Source organism: Bos taurus, chromosome 12 (genome assembly GCF_002263795.3).
Source record: "Bos taurus isolate L1 Dominette 01449 registration number 42190680 breed Hereford chromosome 12, ARS-UCD2.0, whole genome shotgun sequence".
Classification (NCBI taxonomy): domain Eukaryota; kingdom Metazoa; phylum Chordata; class Mammalia; order Artiodactyla; family Bovidae; genus Bos; species Bos taurus.
The window spans coordinates 66,535,525-66,555,881 of record NC_037339.1 but is presented as its reverse complement, the minus strand read 5'-3'; the positions used below and the strand labels follow the sequence as shown (position 1 = coordinate 66,555,881).

General features: G+C 35.6%; 1 protein-coding gene across 6 annotated transcripts in view; it reads right to left on the bottom strand.

Moving 5' to 3' along the window:
- Window positions 1-20,357, bottom strand: part of GPC5 (glypican 5) — a 1,584,132-nt gene that overhangs the window by 783,253 nt on the left and 780,522 nt on the right. For all 6 annotated transcript variants that reach the window (XM_015473874.3, NM_001102070.1, XM_024999871.2 and 3 more), the window contains 1 exon segment: window positions 3,942-4,098. In XM_015473874.3, the coding sequence (XP_015329360.1) occupies window positions 3,942-4,098 (157 nt within the window).

Here is a 20,357-nt window from a genome sequence, read left to right as displayed (position 1 = left end):
TAATATTTCAATGTGTTATCTTTTTATTTCCAAATAAATCTCATTTAAGTTGAATACTTTCAGACCTCATAAACTTATTTCCTGATCTGATGCATAGGGGAACGCTTTAGAGCTGATAGGGCTAGCAAGGGCAGGGTTCCGTATTATTGGTATTATGACTCAGTAAGTGGTTTGTGGAACAGAAAGTAGTTGAGAATAGGGATGATAAAAGTTTGAGACTGAGTCCTGACTTTCTCAAATATATAGAATTTGGTATGATGATGAGAATCTGTAAAAGAGAAGAGGAAAAACAGCCCAGGAGATAAGAAAAAAATGAATGGCAAACTTCTCAGGAAAGAGTTTTAATGACTGAATTAATGGCAATCAGAAGGGTTTAGGGCTCAGAATGCTGCACTGGGACCCATAATCATGACTGTTCTTCAGAGACAGGTTGGTATCATTATCAGGGGAAAAAGTTATTGGAATACATACTTAATCACTTTTGTTGTCATTTACAGGCTTCTCATTTAAGGTAAATTATTTTTAAAACTGCTAATGATGCAACATAATATTGTACTAGCAAAATAAATATGACAATAGACAGATTATCTCAGTTAATTTGAAGACTTGAAATCACCCTACTGTTTCTGAACATTTGATGCCTGAATCAACTTGTGATCAAAATCATTTTATCTGTCATTTTTTACTGTGAACCATCTTATCAAAATAAATTTGATCATGGATTACGTATTGTTAAAAGCAGTGTTTCGTTGTTGTTGTTTAGTCGTTAAGTCATGTCCAACTCTTTTGAGACCCCATGGATTGCAACCTGCCAAGCTCCTCTTCCTGTGGGATTTCCCAAAAGTACTGTTACTGCAATTTAAATGATAATACCACATATGGCAATCAATGCTACTGCAGATTTTTAAAACTACATATGCATAGTTTTGCTACAGCCTCTCCTTGGTGGCACTTTGTTTTTTAACAGTTGAATATATCAGAATTGGGGGATGTTAGAATAGTCAAATAGTTGAAAAAGTATTGATGGTAGTGAGAGTAGTTTTGCTCTCCATGGCTACAAAAACAGAACTTGCTTTCCACCCCTCCCCCCACTGCTATTTAACACCTACCATCCCTTAGCTACTTTGAAAGGATGCCAAGTGTCCAGGATGAGGGGAAATGAAAGTTCAAAGAGACATTTCAACCCTGCTATTTGAAGCTACTAGTGAAATAACCATATCTACATATATGAGCCAAATTCAATACAATAAAAATATAGAAAAAATTAATGTAATCTTAGGATACTTAAATCACCTACTAAAGTAAAGTACTTTCAGTTTCCTGAAAGTGAACACTACATACCATAGATTTTTTATTAGAAATATGTCAGTTGACACTTCATAATATTTAACAGGTGTGATACAAATAGAGGTAGTTTAAAAGCTAAATATTGTTAAATCATTTGATACTGTTGATGATAAAAAAGTGATACCTCAAATTTTGGTGGTAAAACTTTGCACAATGAAATATATAAACCTTTCTTGCCTGAAATAAACATCAAGCAAAACAGAAACAGAAAATCAGTTCAAGTGATGGTTAGTAAGATATTTGTCAACTTTGAACATATTCACAAATGGAGTAAAATCATTAAATTTACAAGACATAATATTGGCATTATTCCTTGTAACTATATGTAGCTATAAATAAATATATGCCTGTATAACTTTTTGTAATCAGATATTTTTGAAGTCACAAACTGTGTTCTACTTGCATTTTATAAAGAATAAACATCACTGTGAGGAAGACATAATGGTGTATTTCAAATTCTTAACACAAATGACACCTTGGTAAACTTTCTAGAGCACAATATTTTTAAGACATTAAGAACATCTAAAACTATGGCATAACATGCTTTAGTGATGTATCAAACCAGCCAAACACAGTTAAACTATTATGGTGCTTTATAAAAATAGAAATGTGACCTATGTTTTGCTACTTGCTGCGTCCCTCTTTATTTCAGCAGGCTATCCACTGTGGGTTCCTAACCACTTATTAAAAACGGAAAGCCAACAGCTATAAACCCGTAGAAATATGATAGGCAACCCACTTGCAACAGATGTGGATTTTTTCACTGTTTGCCTGGAATTGCTAAAAATCATCTATATCTTAAATCTCCCTAATTCTGACGGATAGTTGCTTTTACCATACCTGTCCCTTTCAGTAGGAATTGAAAACAGGATTTTAAAGTAAAAAAATTCATTCTTGCCACCTTGACAAGTACGGTTTTGTGAGAAAATTATTAGTAGTTGAATATCCTCTACTGTCTCTACTTCTTGTGTGAAATAAGGCAAAAAGTTATCTATTAATATATAGCAGGTTCTCAAGCTTATAAATAACTTCAGGAGTGAAAAATCCCTGTAAAAGGCTAATTCCACACACACTCACATACATACAATTTATAGGTTAAGTTTTAACCTAAGCTATTTTTCATAATATTTTTATGCCTTAAAACCCTGCAATGTTCAAATGACAGGGAAATTATGGTACATATAAATACACAGGATCAAATGAAAATGAAAGACTATTTAATATTATCCTAATAGATATGTATCATAATTCCAAAATACAATGGAGGGCTTTTTAACTCTTAGTGAAAACACTTTTTCAATTTTTTTTTTGTCTTCCCTTTTGTGGCATAAACAACAGAAGACAGGTAACCAAAAGAAATTAATCTGATAAATGACATTAGTACTAATAAGAAGAACACATATCCTTCCTGCTCCTACATGAGTAGAAGAAATGCAATTTTCACTAGGAAATTGTACTAATACAGCAAACAATTTTGTGGTCCTTTGTTCAATTGCTATCCAGTGTACTAAATCCCAACTATTTACTATGTTAAATTTATTATTCTTTCTAATAGGAAAACATATTTCTTTATATTGTCTTCATTTTGTACCTCTTCTGGGTTCTATTCCTTCAAACAATTTATTTGTTTTATAAAACAAGATCCTGGAAGGAAGGGGTGTTGATGCTTGAGGCATTGGTAGTGTTCTAAATTTACTACACGAGAACTGAAAAGTAAATGAACTCTTCTACCACCAAAGTCAGGAAAGGACATTTCTACCAGGTACAAAGTTGTCAGAAAAATCACAAAGCCCTTTGTGATTTAGAGGGAGACTATCAGGGCAGGCTCCAGATAGGCCTGCACAGGTCCAGATTATTTTATAAAGTAACCCCCTTTGGTATGACCTGAGTTAAGTGAATAGTTGAAAGTTAGACTAGATCCCTCATTTTGCATGTAAAGAGAAGGAAAGGAAACGTATTTGGTGGTTTTTTTGGCGGTTGTTACTTGGTCATTCTATCATATGTAATAGTGACTAATCCAGCAATACCAGAAATGGTTTTCAAACCCATAAATCAAAATAATGTGAATGATCGTTGAGATTTTTGCAGAAGAACCAATTCATAGGAGTTAAATTCAAGTATTTTCTCACCATAACTAGCCATATATTTAACCAATTTCTTTGTGATCTGAACATGATGCAAACCTAATAAAATTTATATAATGTCATGATAATATAATACAGTTAGAGAACTTTAGTATCAGCACGGCTCACTCATTCTGGTTTCATGAATATACATTTAGCATCCATCATCCTAATTATTTCATGTCCTACAGATTACCCCACTTTAAAACCACGAATTCTCAGAACTTATGATCATTCACTCATTTTACTCAGGAAAGCTGTAATTTCCATTTAAAGTCATTATTTAAAAAGAAACAAGACGCCCAAGAATGTATATCCCAAATAACAAAAAATGGCTTTGTTTTCATTTCCAATTCCTCTAGCCTTTTTCTGAATTCACTATCATTATTTCTTTATATTCATAGTAATAGTTCTCCTTAATTATATTTCAAAATCAGTCCTTTAGAAATGGGGTTAGAATCATACACTTACAGTCTGTGATTTTTAGTGTCCTCTTGACTTCTCCACTTCCTGAGCCCCCACAGCCATCTTCATCATCACAGTCCCCGCTGACCTGTTCAACCGTGCCGCCACCACTGCCCATGTGAAGTTCCCACTTGGTGGGTTTGGGTGACCTACCCTGTAACAACTAGATATGGATACCAAAAACATTTATTAATAGAAAGTTCAAATCATCTAAGGATGCTATTCAACAACATACAAAACATATAATTGTTTTCTTATGTGGATACACTATTTGATGTGGACACCTTAACAAATCAAGCATGAAAGAAAAAGAAACTACTGACATAATAATAAATAATGGGCAAGGTCTTCCAGCTATGAAGAGCTGCAATCTGCCTATTAGCACTGTGATACAGTTTTGGAAATCAAATAAAACCAGGTCTTCTTTCTCATGAATATTTCGGTTAGAGAATCCTGTTTCTGAATACACAATATTAAAAGCAGGGTAAATTAATCTCCAGTACAACAAAACTCCCTCTGAAGAGTATTGGCTGGTAATATACTGTTTTACAAACCAACAGTCCTAAATTTCTCAAAAAGAAGACTGCCATTCTTCTAAAAAGACTCAGTGAAAGAAATATATAATCTTGGACATGTACATTTATAGTTTTATTTAAACTTTATGGATTAAATATGCATACCAATGTATATGGAACAGAAGAAAACCATGGGACAAAAGACTCAGGTTCTAATTCCATTTATACAAATAACTCAAGAAATTTAACCAATTTATTTGTTTCTCAAGAATTTCACTTACTTTGATGAGCAAAATATATAGAATAGCCACTTCCCCCTATAACATGGGGAAAATAATATTTTGAATAATACAGGACATGCCTGAACTCCTTTTCCAAAAGGTGATGTTGTGAATAATGGAATATTTCACTTAAAGCTAAGACTGAGTAACATGATTTGGAATGTGACATTTACACCTCTAAGGCATTTTTGGAGGACCCATCACCAAGCATGAGCACTGGAAGGTACTGCCATGTTATGAATGAAACATATTACAGCTGAATGGTTAATGGGAATTCAAGTTTTCAGGGTGTTTTATGAAAGTATTAGGGTTGTTGTTTCTAAGAACTTTTCAGAGATTTCAAATTTTCAATACAGAGATCGATTGTATTAATTAGCAGAAAATAAATACACAACTCAAGGAGAGCATTTTATACTGAAAAATATAGAGCAAAACATCCTAAGTACATATAAGACAAACATGTTTAGCATTTAAAGAACACTAACATTAAGCAGTGGAAACAGTGTCAGACTATTTTTTTGGGCTCCAAAATCACTGCAGATGGTGACTACAGCCATGAAATTAAAAGACGCTTCCTCCTTGGAAGGAAAATTATGATCAACCTAGATAGCATATTCAAAAGCAGAGACATTACTTTGCCAACAAAGGTCCGTCTAGTCAAGGCTATGGTTTTTCCTGTGGTCATGTATGGATGTGAGAGTTGGACTGTGAAGAAGGCTGAGCGCTGAAGAATTGATGCTTTTGAACTGTGGTGTTGGAGAAGACTCTTGGGAGTCCCTTGGACTTCAAGGAGATCCAACCAGTCCATTCTGAAGGAGATCAGCCCTGGGATTTCCTTGGAAGGAATGATGCTAAAGCTGAAACTCCAGTACTTTGGCCACCTCGTGCGAAGAGTTGACTCATTGGAAAAGACTCTGATGCTGGGAGGGATTGGGGGCAGGAGGAGAAGGGGACGACAGAGGATGAGATGGCTGGATGGCATCAGGGAGGCCTGGCGTGCTGCGATTCATGGGGTCGCAAAGAGTGGGACACGACTGAGCGACTGAACTGAACTGAACTGAACATTAAGCAACAACTTTGACAACTGATTAACTTTCAAAATTAAAAAAATAAAATTGGGTCACAAATTCTGAAATATTGCAGCTCCTTGAGATTTATTTTCCCTGAGAAAAATGAAACGTTAAAACAATTTGAAAATAATTTTAAAATTTTAATCAGAATTTATCCTATTAATCAGCATTTCCCAAATGTTAATAGGTGTTACATTTTATTTATTTATTTATTTATTTTTTTGGGTGGTGTTACATTTTAAAAGAAAGCTTCTTTCATGGTCAGTGAATTTAGAATTAAGTTAAAGAAAGTTTCTTATTGTATTTAATGTACTGATATGTATGCTACTTCCTGTAGGGAGATATGGCAATGGGAAAATATAGATTTGTAACAAAGTATATAAAATTCAAAAATCTGAAACAGTAAAGGAAAGATAAAAGGCATTATTCTATAAAGATAAAATTTTTAATTAAGTAAAACTAATTATAAAATTATTAAATAAAATATTTAAAAAATTTAATGAATTTCATAAAATATTGCCATATATCATTTGTTATTTAGCATAATCACAAAGGGCTGAGATTCAGAGGTTCAACACACTCAGACATAAATCCTGATTCTGACATATATTAACCATGTGACATTGGGCAAATTCCTGAATAATTCAGTTCATTCAAAACTAAAATAGAGACAGTAATATACCAGGGTCATTGTTCTTATTAAGAGAAAAATATATATAAAGTATACTGAATAGTGTTTGCACATTAAAAGGTAATGCATTTTGATAATCATTATCTTTGTTATTATACATTCTATTGCAATATTGCTTAAACACTTAGAATTCATTAACTGAAAAAATATTTGATAAAGAATTCAATTATATGACTTACATTAAAATTATTCAAAGTTGTATATGAAAAGCACAATAAAAGCTAAACTCCCTGATAAGTGTTATTTATTTTGCCTCTGACACTTTTTCCCAACATTCCCCATTTCAACTTTATTTCCCTGTTACCTAAGTATTCTTTCACTATTTTACTGGGACCTTGGTCAGAAGAAGAAACCTTGTCAACAGCCCTAAGAATGGATAAATCACCAAAGATCCAACCCAATGAATTTGAACTCAAAAATGCAAACAGAAAGATAGCACATGTAAAATAAAACTTACTGCTTTAGGTAATTAGCATGAGTTGAAAGAAATTAAATGCATTATCTATCAGAGAATGATTAATTTATTTATAGTGCTGGTAAAAATAATAGATGACAATAGAGAAAAATTATTATTTTTAAAACCATTAATATGTTCATTATACTACATTTCTCCATCACTTCAGTGACACTCCAAGAAACATTTAAGACACACAAACTCATATTTTTAAGAAAGAAAACTATATAAAACTTATTTAAATTTAAACTATCTGTGGTTCAACAGAATTATAAAATGGGCCCTAAGATTTCTCACTTGAATCCCTGGGGCTGTGAATATGTCACTGTCACATCCACTATATTACATGGCAATAGGAATTTCCACAAATGATCAATTCATTCAAATACATCCATGATCCCATTTGATTATGCTCCAGGTCCCTATGATCCCATCTCTTTCTGGAAGAGCCAGCACATCCATCTCCATCTTTTCTGCATAAAAATTCTACTTTATATGTTCATTTCCTTCTTCTAAATCATAAACATCCACAAACATTCATTTTCATTCTCACAATTGTAGTAAAACTTAATTTGTGAAAATCCCCAATCAATAACTAATCAACAAAAACAATCAGCTTTTCACACCAAGACCTTATTCAAAACCCCAATTCTTTATGACTATTCTGATTTCTTAGTTTGATCATCTGTCTCCTCACATTTCCAAAATAATAAAAATAAATGTCCAGTTAATAATGTAAATCCCCTTTTAGTCTTTTCAGACTCTTTCAGGGAACCCATCCTAACAGATTGCATTCTCATCTGTGTATAGACCATACTTAATTCTTTATCTGCAACCCCTGATACTCTTCAGTTCACCACTAAGCAACAGTTAGATATAAAAGGTACTGTACTATTTTATATCTTAAAATAGAACTATTCATTTCCACTATTCATGTGTCATTACAACTTACTCTCCAGCTCCCTCACTGTGAGGGACATTGGTCTCTCCTGCCTACTACCACCATTTTATTTCCTTATATCAGTACTTTCACCATGCCGTTTCTCTGCCTTAGAACTTTTTGTGACTGGGTAGTGTCAAAACCCACTGGTGTCAGCATGTATCCAGAGGAGAAATGTCAGTCTAGCTAGATGAGCCACAGAAAGAAGTCTTATGATGAAATGTTTGGGAAATACATACCAAGTCCCCTTCTTGAGATCTATGAACTAAAGGCTCATAAGAAATCTACAGTAAGCAATCTTGTTTAGTTGAGATTCACTTTACATTTCCCAAATTAACATATGCAAACTAACCCCTCCTCTCACACTACAAACACTGACATTATTTGGAAATGAGTCTATAATAAAAAAGTTCAAATTTTGCCTCCAATCAAGGTCCCATAAAATATACTGTTTCTTAAATTATTATATCTAAAACAGCAACCCCTGGCACCCAGATTCCACTACATAGCATTTTGTTTTTCTCACAGTCATTGTGTGAATTTATTTGCCTGGAAAATCCCACGGACAGAGGAGCCTTGGCAGGCTACAGTCCATGGGGTCACAAAGAGTTGGACATGACTGAGTGACTAACATGTATGTTTCTAACTTTGTTTATGCTCATTTTATGTTCTCTTCCTTCTCATCACTATCATAAACAGTACGGCCTGACATCACTAAACTAAGCCAGTCTTTCAAGGAAGAAACCCACATGGAAGTAAAATTGTCTCCCTTCATTCTCATCCTGCCTTGGCTCTGAACTTGCCCAAATGTAAAGCTGGTGGCATTTTGAATACTTAGACCTTTCCCCTGTCTTGGGGGGTAGAAAGTCAATCAATACATACATATTTATAGAACTATTACAACAGAGGAAAGGACATGATTTTGGGTCCCAGCCACACATTAATGGTGTGCCTTTAAGCAAGTTACTTAAGTCCATTAAAACTCATTTTATTCTATTGAATAATAATGCAAAGGAAAGGAAAGCGCTTTATATACTATAAAGTACTCTGCTCATTTACAGTGTTCTGTGCAAGACACAGCATTAAAACGGAGAAACGCACAAAGTAAGGACAGAGTAGGAAAAGAATTCAACAACTTTTAGGGTGTTCCTTTTTCCCTCAATGGCAAGCAATTTGTGCAGTCAGCTGATTAGACGAAAATAGTCAGTTTGGATGACTGATGCTTCCTGCCTATGTTTAATTGGTTTAGGAAGCTCATTAGGGATGCTATCTTGGAGGATGAATTTGGTGAGTAGAGTATCTGATGACTGTGAGGCAAATGTATTTCTTTCAGCTGGTGAATTAATCTCTCAATAGACTCAATTTGCTTTTTACTAACTGTCTGGCAATATCCCATCACTGCAATAGCCTTTCAAACACTTACAATAAAATCTGGCTATTGATGGCTTGCATACACATGTTTGCTGTAAAAGACAAACATATTCATCACATGTGAGAGCAATAGAATGTGCTTCAAAATGCAATATATAATGATACATCTCTAAAATATCCCCTCCATCCTTTTACAATCATTTACACAGATATATAAGAAGTAAATATATGTTTAGAAAACTTTGGTCATCATAAACAGTATGTTTTAGTCATCTGTTCAAATCTAGACATGGTAGAAGGTTCTGTTTTACAATTTTGTATTATTGATGGGCATGTATGTTGGTTGGTTAAAAAAAAAAAAACACTGACAGAAAAATTTCAAAGCAGAAAACAGAAGACATAGAAAAATTGTGCTTTCATCATTAATAAAGTATCTCTAAAGAATATATATAAAGTATAGAACAAAAACCCTCTATGTATAAATACATGCAAATATGTATGTATATATGAATTTAATTTTGTTATAAGGCAATTGGTATCTATACTTTCATAAAATTGAAGTAAAACCTATAAAGAAATGTATGGGAAATAGAAAAACTACTGAAATGTATAATATTTAAAAACTGGAACTCTGAACATTTCTTATGATGTATTTTCAAAATTTATCTTTGCAACATATTTAAATTAGACATATTTTAAATAAAAACTCTTTATATAAAATGTTCTCATTTTTTTGCAGTTGAACTTCCCTTTCCTCAAATCTCCAGTTTTGTTCCCATCCATCCCCTCAACTCACTCCACCCTATTTCACCTTTGTCATTTATACTTTTTCATCTTTTAGATGTTTTTCTTCTTTTAGATGTTTCTCTTATATAAAACTTTTCTGCTCTTTCTCCTTCAAAATTAGAAAATATTTTATCCCCCAAACCTAAATACTACAAATCTTCAGATCATATTAAAGATTATGTTTTCAAAAGCAGTTAAACCTTTATAGACTATCCTACCTAAAAAGCCAAACACATTCTACAATATGTCATGTTATATTAAGTTGACCAGACACAGAAGTCACTTCTGTAGGGTTTCTTGTCGGTGTTTGCTCTAAGTTTGAGCTTTCTGATCTCAGCTTCTGTTGTGCTGGTAATTTGAAAGGTCACTGTTCTGTGACATTTGGTTTGTGCAATGCAGTCTGACAATTTACAAAAGTCTTGTGATTTTGTAAATAGAATACTGAACTTAGAAAAGGCTTACTACATTCACTCTTGGTCTCTTAAACTGTAAAGAAGTCATTTGTTCTTTTTCCCTTAAGAAAATTCTATGTATTTCCCTTCCACCATGCCTGACCCTTACCTCCAGCTCAAAACGAGGCCAGTTTCATTTTCTGAGCCGCCATAACAAAAGTGATCAGATAAGTTTATAACTAATGTGTGTCCTTGTCTAAACTCTAAACTAGATCTCACAGGAGAGTTAAAGCTAAAAGCTGGTGAGTTAAGTGCAGGAATAGAATGGAACAGTGACAAAACCTCAAATAAGATACAGGAAAATTGTTGGCCCCGAAGAGGAAGTGTGCATGCCAAACATTGTCAGTCATCAAAAGGCTTTTGTGAAATGTCTACAGCAAAACACTAGAAGGACCTGAAAAGAATTGTGGAAAAGGCAAAAAAACACAAACAAAAAACCCAAAACATTTCTTAGGAGACAATCCCAGAGTTACTGTTGGAGACATCTATCAAAACATCCATGCTTAGTAAGCCATAAACAGATGGGTCCAGAAGAACAATAACAGGAGTAGGAGAAGAAACAAGCATACTTGAAGGGTGAGTAACATAAAAGGACCCTGAAGCAGGAGAAGAAAGGGAGAAGAGAATTGGAGGTTATAAGTAGATTAAAAGCCCATAACACGTTCAATGGAATAACTAGATGTGCAAATGCAAAATTCTCAAGTCAAACATTTCATTGTGGAGACATAATGTACGGCAACTACTAAAAATTTTTAAACATATGGAAATTACTTTCTTGATGCCACCTCTTACTTCAAAGCTAATTTATTAATTTCCTTAATCACTGCATGTTCACCAACACACATATGCACACACAAGTCACATGGACATATTGTCACCCACCAATATTATAGGACAGAAAATATCATCTCAGTTTCTGGCTGATTCAGGTTCATCTATGAATGCATTAAATGCATTCTAAATAAGAATTATCAGATAAATAATTGTATTATTTTATATTCATGAGGTTCAGAATAAATTTATGTTGTTAGTGGTATGGTTTATCATTGTGAAGTCATTTTCTTTGTAGGTTGGAAGCCTGCATCCCTTTAACTAGGTCTTTATATGCATGGGGAGTATTTATATATTCACCAAAGTAATACAGTGGCGGTGGTGGTTTAGTAGCTAAGTTGTGTCCGACTTTTGCAATCCCACGGACTGTAGCCCTCCAGGCTCCTCTGTCCATGGGATTTTCCAGGCAAGAATACTGAAGTGGGTTGCCATTTCCTTTTCCAGGGGATCTTCCAGACCCAGGGATCGAACATAGGTCTCCTATGTTCTGTACTGAGGCAGATTATTTACCTACTGAGCTACCAAAGAAGCCCAGACATATAAGCAAATTTGCCCCAAATGTGCAGTTACTTGTGTCCTGAATTACTTCAGAAAACTGCCTCTTCCATGTAGAGGTTCACGGCAAGTAAAGGTGCAAGTGATTTACTGTTGAGAACATGCTTAGCTAGTTGCCTAGTTATCCCATATCATCTTCTTGACATTCCAGAGCCCAGCAACTGAACTTCCAAAATCAAGGACAGACCAAAACTGAATATCTACTGCTTCTGGGGAAAATAAGTGAAAGCATTCCCAAGCATAGATGGACTGATTTAGATAAATTCAAGACAAATCAATATCATCTGGTAAATCTGGCTTCTGTTCACCACACTCTACCATATCATAAGGTAGTTTTACAGGCACTTTCTAGTTAATGATATAGATAGGGATTCATTTTACAGGGTCAGCAAGTGAGTGTTTTTTCCCCCCTTATTCTACCAAAATGTTCCCTCACCTGGTTCAATCATAAGGAAAAGAACTGTAAGTACCAGTGCCTTAGTTATCTGCTCTGACAGGAAGACCGGGTCATTTTTATATGATATACAAAAATTAGCAATTTGCATCATTAGCTTAGATTTTTCCCTACCATTTTTTTTTATATAGCTTCAGTGCGTTTCTGGCAGGCCTACAAGGCTTGTAGCATTCAAATGTTTTGTGTTTTAATCATTGTCCTTTAATCATTTATCTGCATAAGACTGATGTCATAGAAAGACAACACAAAATAAAAAAGAAAGGAAAGGAAGGAAGGAAAAAGGACAATGTCAATCATAATGCATTGCTAATGAAAGGGCTTTCTGATTAGAAAAGATTTTTGTTTGTTAATTCATCACCATTTTCATTGCCTTTTTCAAAGAACTGTGGAGGATTGCAAATCCATTTAAAACCTGGCTTTGGTAACCAATCTAGAGTCTCTTCATTGGCCAGCTGTGCACAACTCATTCTCAAGTACTCCATTAAAACATTCTAGGATAGATTCCCCTAAAGTTTCCACAGTTATTAAAGGTTTACTTCCAAAAGGAGCTCATTCTGATCCCATTTAGTATGACACCCTTGTGTATGCCAGATGGTTATGAGAGTTATATCTTCATAAATGTCATTCTGGTTTTCACCTTTGCAATGAAATTCCCTCAATCTAGCTTTATTTACATAAACCATAAAAATATGGACAGAGACAAGCCAAAAGAGGATTAAAGGAATGCGATTTTACTAAATATTCTAGACATAATTTGAGAAAAATGGTTAAAATTTGAGACTGTGATTGTTTTGGGGAGGAGGTAGGTAGGTATTTGACTGGGATTCTAGGCCAAATTCCCGTTAACTATTTATATGCATGACCTTAAATAAATCATTTAATGTTGTTGAGCCTAAATGTTTCAGCTGAAAAAATAAGAAATAAGGAGGGGAAAAAAAATCCTGAATGTGTTTTAGAGATCCAAATTTTCAAGTCTAATATACTTCAAGCCTTTCTAACATTTGGCTTAGAAACAGGTATTACATAATTAAAGATTATTGTGAGTCTCCTTGATATTCATTTTAATTCTATTCTTGTACTCCTGTTTCTGCTGGATTTATTTTTTTAATTAAAAAATATAGTATCCATTTATAATTAATTAAATTATGTTTCTGCAAAAACATGTCAAAGCCCTTATCATATCCATTTATTATTTACTAAATTTTGTTTCTATAAAAATATCTCTTGAAGCCCTAAAACCCCAGGACCTCAAAATGTGACCTTATTAGGAAAAAGGGTCTTCACAGAGGTAATAAAGTTAGTTCAGTTAGGTTCAGTTGCTCAGCCATGTTCAACTCTCTGTAATCCCATGGACTGCAGCACACCAGGCTTCCGTGTCCATCACCAGGAGTTTACGCAAACTTATGACCATTTTGTTGGTGATGCCATCCAACCATCTCATCCTCTGTCATCCCCTTCTCCTCCTGCCTTCAATCTTTCCCAGCATCAGGATCTTTTCCTATGAGTCAGTTCTTCACATCAGGTAGCCAAAGTATTGGAGTTTCAGCTTCAACATCAGTCCGTCCAATGAATATTCAGAACTGATTAAATTTAGGATGGACTGGTTGGATCTCTCCATCCAAGGGACTCTCAAGAGTCTTCTCCAAAACCATAGTTGAGAAGCATCAGTTATTCGGCACTCAGATTTTTTTATAGTCCAACTCTCACATCCATACATGACTATTGGAAAAACCATAGCCTAGACTAGACAGACCACTGTTGGCAAAGTGATGTCTCTGCATTTTAATATGCTGTCTAGATTGTTCATAGCTTTTCTTCCAAGGAGCAAGTGTCTTTTAATTTCATGGCTGCAATCACCATCTGCAGTTATTTTGGAGCCCAAAAAGATCAAGTCTGTCACTGTTTCCACTGTTTCCCCATCTATTTGCCATGAAGTGATGGGACTGGATGCCATGATGTTAGTTTTCTGAATGTTGAGTTTTAGGCCAACTTTTGCACTCTCCTCTTTCATTTTCATCAAGAGGCTTATTAGTCTCTTTCTGTCATAAGGGTGGTGTCATCTGCATATCTGAAGTTATTGATATTTCTCCAAGCAATCTTGATTCCAGCTTGTGCTTCATCCAGCCCAGCATTTTGCATGATGTACTTTGCATATAATTTAAAAAAGCAGGGTGACAGCCTTGATGTACCCCTTTCCTGATTTGGAACCAGTCTGTTGTTCCATGTCCAGTTCTAACTGTTGCTTCTTGACCTGCATACAGATTTCTCAGAGGCAGATCTCCTGAGGTAGGAAATATCAGATGGTCTGCTATTCCCAATTCTTTAAGAATTTTCCACGTTTTTTTGTGATCCACACAGTCAAAGGCTTTGGAGCAGTCAATAAGGCAAAAGTAGATGTTTTTCTGGAACTTTCTTGTTTTTTTGATGATCCAGTGGATGTTGGCAATTTGATCTCTGGTTACTCTGACTTTTCTAAAACTAGCTTGAACATCTGGAAGTTCATGGTTCATGTACTGTTGAAACATGTCTTGGAGAATTTTGAGCATTACTTTGCTAGTATGTGAGATGAGAGCAATTGTGTGGTAGTATGAACATTCTTTGGCATTGCCTTTCTTTGGGATTGGAATGATAACTGACCTTTTCCAGTCCTGTGACCACTGATGAGTTTTCCAGATTTGCTGGCATATTGAGTGCAACACTTTCACAGCACCATCTTTTAGGATTTGAAATAGCTCAACTGGAATTCCATCACCTCCACCAGCTTTGTTCATAGTAATATTTCCTAAGGTTCACTTGACTTCACATTCCAGGATGTCAGGCTCTAGGTGAGTGATCACACCATCGTGGTTATCTGGGTCATGAAGATCCTTTTTATACACTTCTTCTGTGTCTTCTTGCCACCTCTTCTTAATATCTTCTGCTTCTGTTAGGTCTATACCATTTCTGTCCTTTATTGTGTTCATATTTGCATGAAACATTCCCTTGGTATCTCTAATTTTCTTGAAGAGATCTCTAGTCTTTCCCATTCTACTGTTTTTCTCTATTTCTTTGCACTGATCACTGAGGAAGGCTTTCTTACCTCTCCTTGCTATTCTTTGGAATTCTGCATTCAAATGGGTATATCTTTCCTTTTCTCCTTTGCCTTTTGCTTCTCTTCTTTTCTCAGCTATTTGTAAGTCCTCGTCAGACAACCAATTTGCCTTTTTGCATTTCTTTTTCGTAGGGATGTTCTCAATCACTGCCTCCTGTACAATGTCACAAACCTCTGTCCATAGTTCTTCAGGCACTCTGTCTATCAGACCTAATCCCTTGGAATTATTTGTCACTTCCACTGTATAATCATAAGGGATTTGATTTAGGTCACACCTAAATGGTTTAAGTGGTTTTCCCTACTTTCTTAAATTTAAGTCTGAATTTTTAAATAAGGAGTTCATGAGCTGAGCCACAATCAGCTCCCGGTGTTCTTTTTGCTGACTGTATAGAGCTTCTCCACCTTTGACTGCAAAGAATATAATCAATCTCATTTCGGTATTGACCATCTGGTGATGTCCTCTAAAATGAGGTCATCTTGGTGGGCCCTAATCCCAATACGATTAGTGTCCTTATAAAAAGGGCAAATTTAAACACAGAGACACACAGAGTGAAGGCTATATGAAGAGAGAAGGAGATTCCATGAATTTGAAAGAACTGCACTGATACACTTACAAGACAAGGAATGTGAATGATTGCCAGAAAACCACTGAGAGCTAGAAAAGAGCCATAGAACAGATCCACCACCACAAACTTCAGAAGGAAACAGCCTTGCTGACATCTGGAATTTGGACTTCTCACCTCTAGAATGTGACATGATAGTTTTGTTTTACCCCAGCCAGTCTGTGGTACCTTGTGACAGTAGCCCCTACAAGTGAATACAAAGTTACATACTGAAAAACGCATAAATCAAAAATGTGTAACTCAAAGAATGTTTCAACCTGACCTCAGCCACATGACCACCATACTCATGACACAATGCTACCATCAGGCCAGAGGCCTCTCTTATGACTCAGTCATTTTTTTCTCCCAAAGAGAACATAAGCTTGACTTCCTCTACCATGGGTTCCATTTTTCCTAAGGAACTTTATATGAACATGAGCATGTTGTGACATTATACTTGTAGCAGCATTCTGTCCATTCAATAGCTATATTTTATTCTATTACATTGGAGAAGGCAATGGCACCCCACTCCAGTACTCTTGCCTGGAGAATCCCATGGACAGAGGAGCCTGGTGGGCTGTAGTTCATGGGGTCTCAAAGAGTCGGACACAACTGAGCGATTTCACTTTCACTTTTCACTTTCATGCATTGGAGAAGGAAATGGAAACCCACTCCAGTGTTCTTGCCTGGAGAATCCCAGGGACAGGGGAGCCTGGTGGCTGCCATCTATGGGGTCGCACAGAGTCGGACACGACTGAAGCGACTTAGCAGCAGCAGCAGCTTTCTGTTTCATCAGTAAAGCATAACTTGTCATTCTTCTGTTGGTGGACAATCCTTCACTTTTGTGTGTGGGTGGATATAAAAATAGTGTTGCTGTGAAAATCTATTAAATGTCTTTTGGTATAAAAAGTCAGTCATATTTGTTGGATGCAAAGAGCTGACTCATTGGAAAAGACCCTGATGTTGAAAAGATTGAGGGCAGGAGGAAAAGGTGGTGATAGAGGATGAGATAGTTGGATGGCATCATCGACTCAGTGGACATGAGCTTGAGCAAACTCTGGGAAATGGTGAAGGACAGGGAAGGCTGGCATGCTCCAGTCCATGGGGCTGCAAAGAGTCAGACATGACTGAACAATTGAACAAGAATACCTAAATGTGGAATCATTAGGCCCTAGAGGTAGTTATGTGTTAAACCAAACTAGCTACATTTATTATTTATTTTCTTCCTTCTTAATATTGATGCATAATTTGCTTATAGTAGAGTATATTGCTCTTAAATAGACAGGTCAGCAAGTTCTCCCATACTGCTGCTACTGCTAAGTCGCTTCAGTCATGTCCGACTCTATGCGACCCCATAGACGGCAGCCCACTAAGCTCCTCCATCCCTGGGTTTCTCCAGGCAAGAACACTGGAGTGGGTTGCCATTTCTTTCTCCAATGTGTGAAAGTGAAAAGTGAAAGTGAAGTCGTTCAGTCGTGTCCGACTCTTAGCAACCCCATGGACTGCAGCCCACCAGGCTCCTCCATCCATGGGATTTTCCAGGCAAGAGTACTGGAGTGGGGTGCCGAGTTCTCCCATAGGTCCACACACAAAAAAAAACAACTGAAATTAAAAATATGTCACAAGCATCCCAAAAATCTCATTGTTATCGCAGTCAATAACTGCAATAAAAAGATAACTCCTGTTCTGACCTCAATTCACCCAAATTCATTTTGCCCGTTAATGATCTTCATAGAAGTAGTATCATGCAGTATATAACCTCTTGCATAAGGCTATTTTTATGCAACATTATGTTTTTAACATTCATCATATTCTTGTGTGTATCAATAACTCATTCTTTATTATTGTATAGAGGAGGAAAAATATTCCCTTCTAAGTTCTCAGCTGGATCCCCTGTAACAAAAGATTAACAACAGAAAAGCATACAAATTTTTTTTTTAATATAAGCTTTACATGACACAGGAGGCTTCATTAGAAATAACTGGTTAAAGCCGAGGATTTTTATACTGGGTTTCATAAAGAGTGAAAACTACTGAAAAATGTGATAGGACAAAAAAGGAAATGGATAAGTGTGATAAACTGGGAAAAATGCAAGACTTCGTTATTCAGATTCCCCTTGGCATCTCTTGCTCCTCTTTGGAGATAAGGATGCTCCTTTCCTGGGGAATAAGAAGGGTACCTCTCACATGAAGGCTTTATGATCTATTTCAAGGGAAGATCAGAAAATCCTTCCTGTACCTGCCATTTTTCAAATTTCTTTATGCCAGGATGCCACAGTTTGGGTAGTATATTATGAATCCTGCCAGTTGCAGTATAGATGCTAAATTTTATGAATCAGTAGCAATTTATTGATTTATGTCAGTGTTATTGGCCAATTCATCTGTTTCCAATTTGGGGCTATGATAAATAATGAGAATCATATTTCCTTGTGGATGTGAGAGTTGGACTATGTGATGCTTTTGAACTGTTGTGTTGGAGAAGACTCTCCAACAAAGTCCCTTGGACTGCCAGGAGATCCAACCAGTCCATCCTAAAGGAAATCAGTTCTGAATATTCATTTGAAAGACTGATGCTGAAACTCCAATACTTTGGCCACCTGATGAGAAGAAATGACTCATTGGAAAAGACCCTGATGCTGGGAAAGATTGAAGGTAGGAGGAGAAGTGATTGACAGAGGATGAGATGGTTGAATGGCGTCACTGACACCATGGTCATGAGTTCGAATAGGCTCCGGGAGTTGGTGATGGACAGGGAAGCTTGGCGTACTGCAGTCCATGAGGTTGCAGAGAGTCAGACACGACTGAGTAACTGAACTGAACTGAACTGAACTGAACTGAACTGATTTATTGATATGGAGTATCCAGGAGTAAAGTAGTTGGGACAAAGAGTATATAAATACTAAGCTTTAGTAGACAGGGGGGCTTCCCTGATGGCTGAGATGGTAAAGAATCCGCCTGCAATGTGGGAAACCTGGGTTCCATCTCTGAATTGGGAAGATCCCTGGAAGAGGGCATGGCAATCCACTCCATTATTCTTGCCTGGAGAATCCCCATGGACAGAGGAGCCTGGCAGGCTACAGTCCATGGGGTTACAAAGAGTCAGACATGACTGAATGACTAAGCACAGCACACAGATATTGCCAAACAGCTTTTCAATATAGTTATTCAGATTTACATTTCTACCAATAATGTATTAGTTATTCCACAGCTTTTGCAAAACTAGGTATTATGGGTCACTTTAATTTTTAGGTATTTTATAGGAGTACAGTGGTATTTTGCTGTCATTTTAACTTTAATTTTACCAATGACTAATGATATTCATATAATTTGGGGTTACTTTTATGTTATCTTCTAATATAAGGTGACTTTTCAAGTCATTTGGCCATAGGAAAACATAGATTATCTGTACTTTTCTATATGATTTCTAAGAATTCTTAACAGATTTTGGATATGACTTTTGTTTTTATATTGCACTATTGTATTATTTTTATTATCCCTTTCCATTTTTAGATAAAGCATTTATTTTAACTTTCAGATTTATTTTTATTTATGTATTAAATTATTTATTAATTCATTAGAATATTCATTATACCTTTCTGAATACCTGAGGGGCTATAATTATATTTATTTATTTATAATATAATATTATAGACTGGCATGTATGCATGCTCAGTCACTTCAGTCATGTCCGACTCTTTGTGACCCATGGTCTATAGTTTTCCAGGCTCTTCTGTCTACGGAATTCTCCAGGTAAGAATACCGGAGTGGGCTGTCATTCCCTTCTCCAAGTACCATAGACTTATTACACCTTAAACAGTATTTTTACCACTTACCCAACAACAAATAAAACTTAAAATAGTTAAACATTATTTAGTCACTCACATTCTTTATCATACATTTTATTTCAGCATATATTATAAATGCCAAAAGACAGTTATATTTACCCCTACTTTTCATGTCTCTTTTGTGATAAATATTCCCTATCAGTTCCTTTTGCTTTAATATTTTTGTCAGATTTTGGTGTCAACATTTGGTACCTTCTGGCCACAGATTGGGAAGTGGTCTGATTTTTACATATATTCTCTGAAAATGCTTGTGTAAAATTAGTCTTATTTACTCCTTAAGTTTTTCGAAGAATTTGCCAGATAATCCATCTGTCCTGGGATTCTTTTTTGTGTGTGAGAAATGTGTTAATTATAGATATAGTTTCTATAATAGATTCAGAGCTCATTAAGATTCTTGCTTTCTTTTTGTGCCAATGTTTTTAGGTTTTTTTTTTTTTTTTCAGTGAGCTTCATTGCTTCCTATAGTTTCATGCTTCTGTATGGGA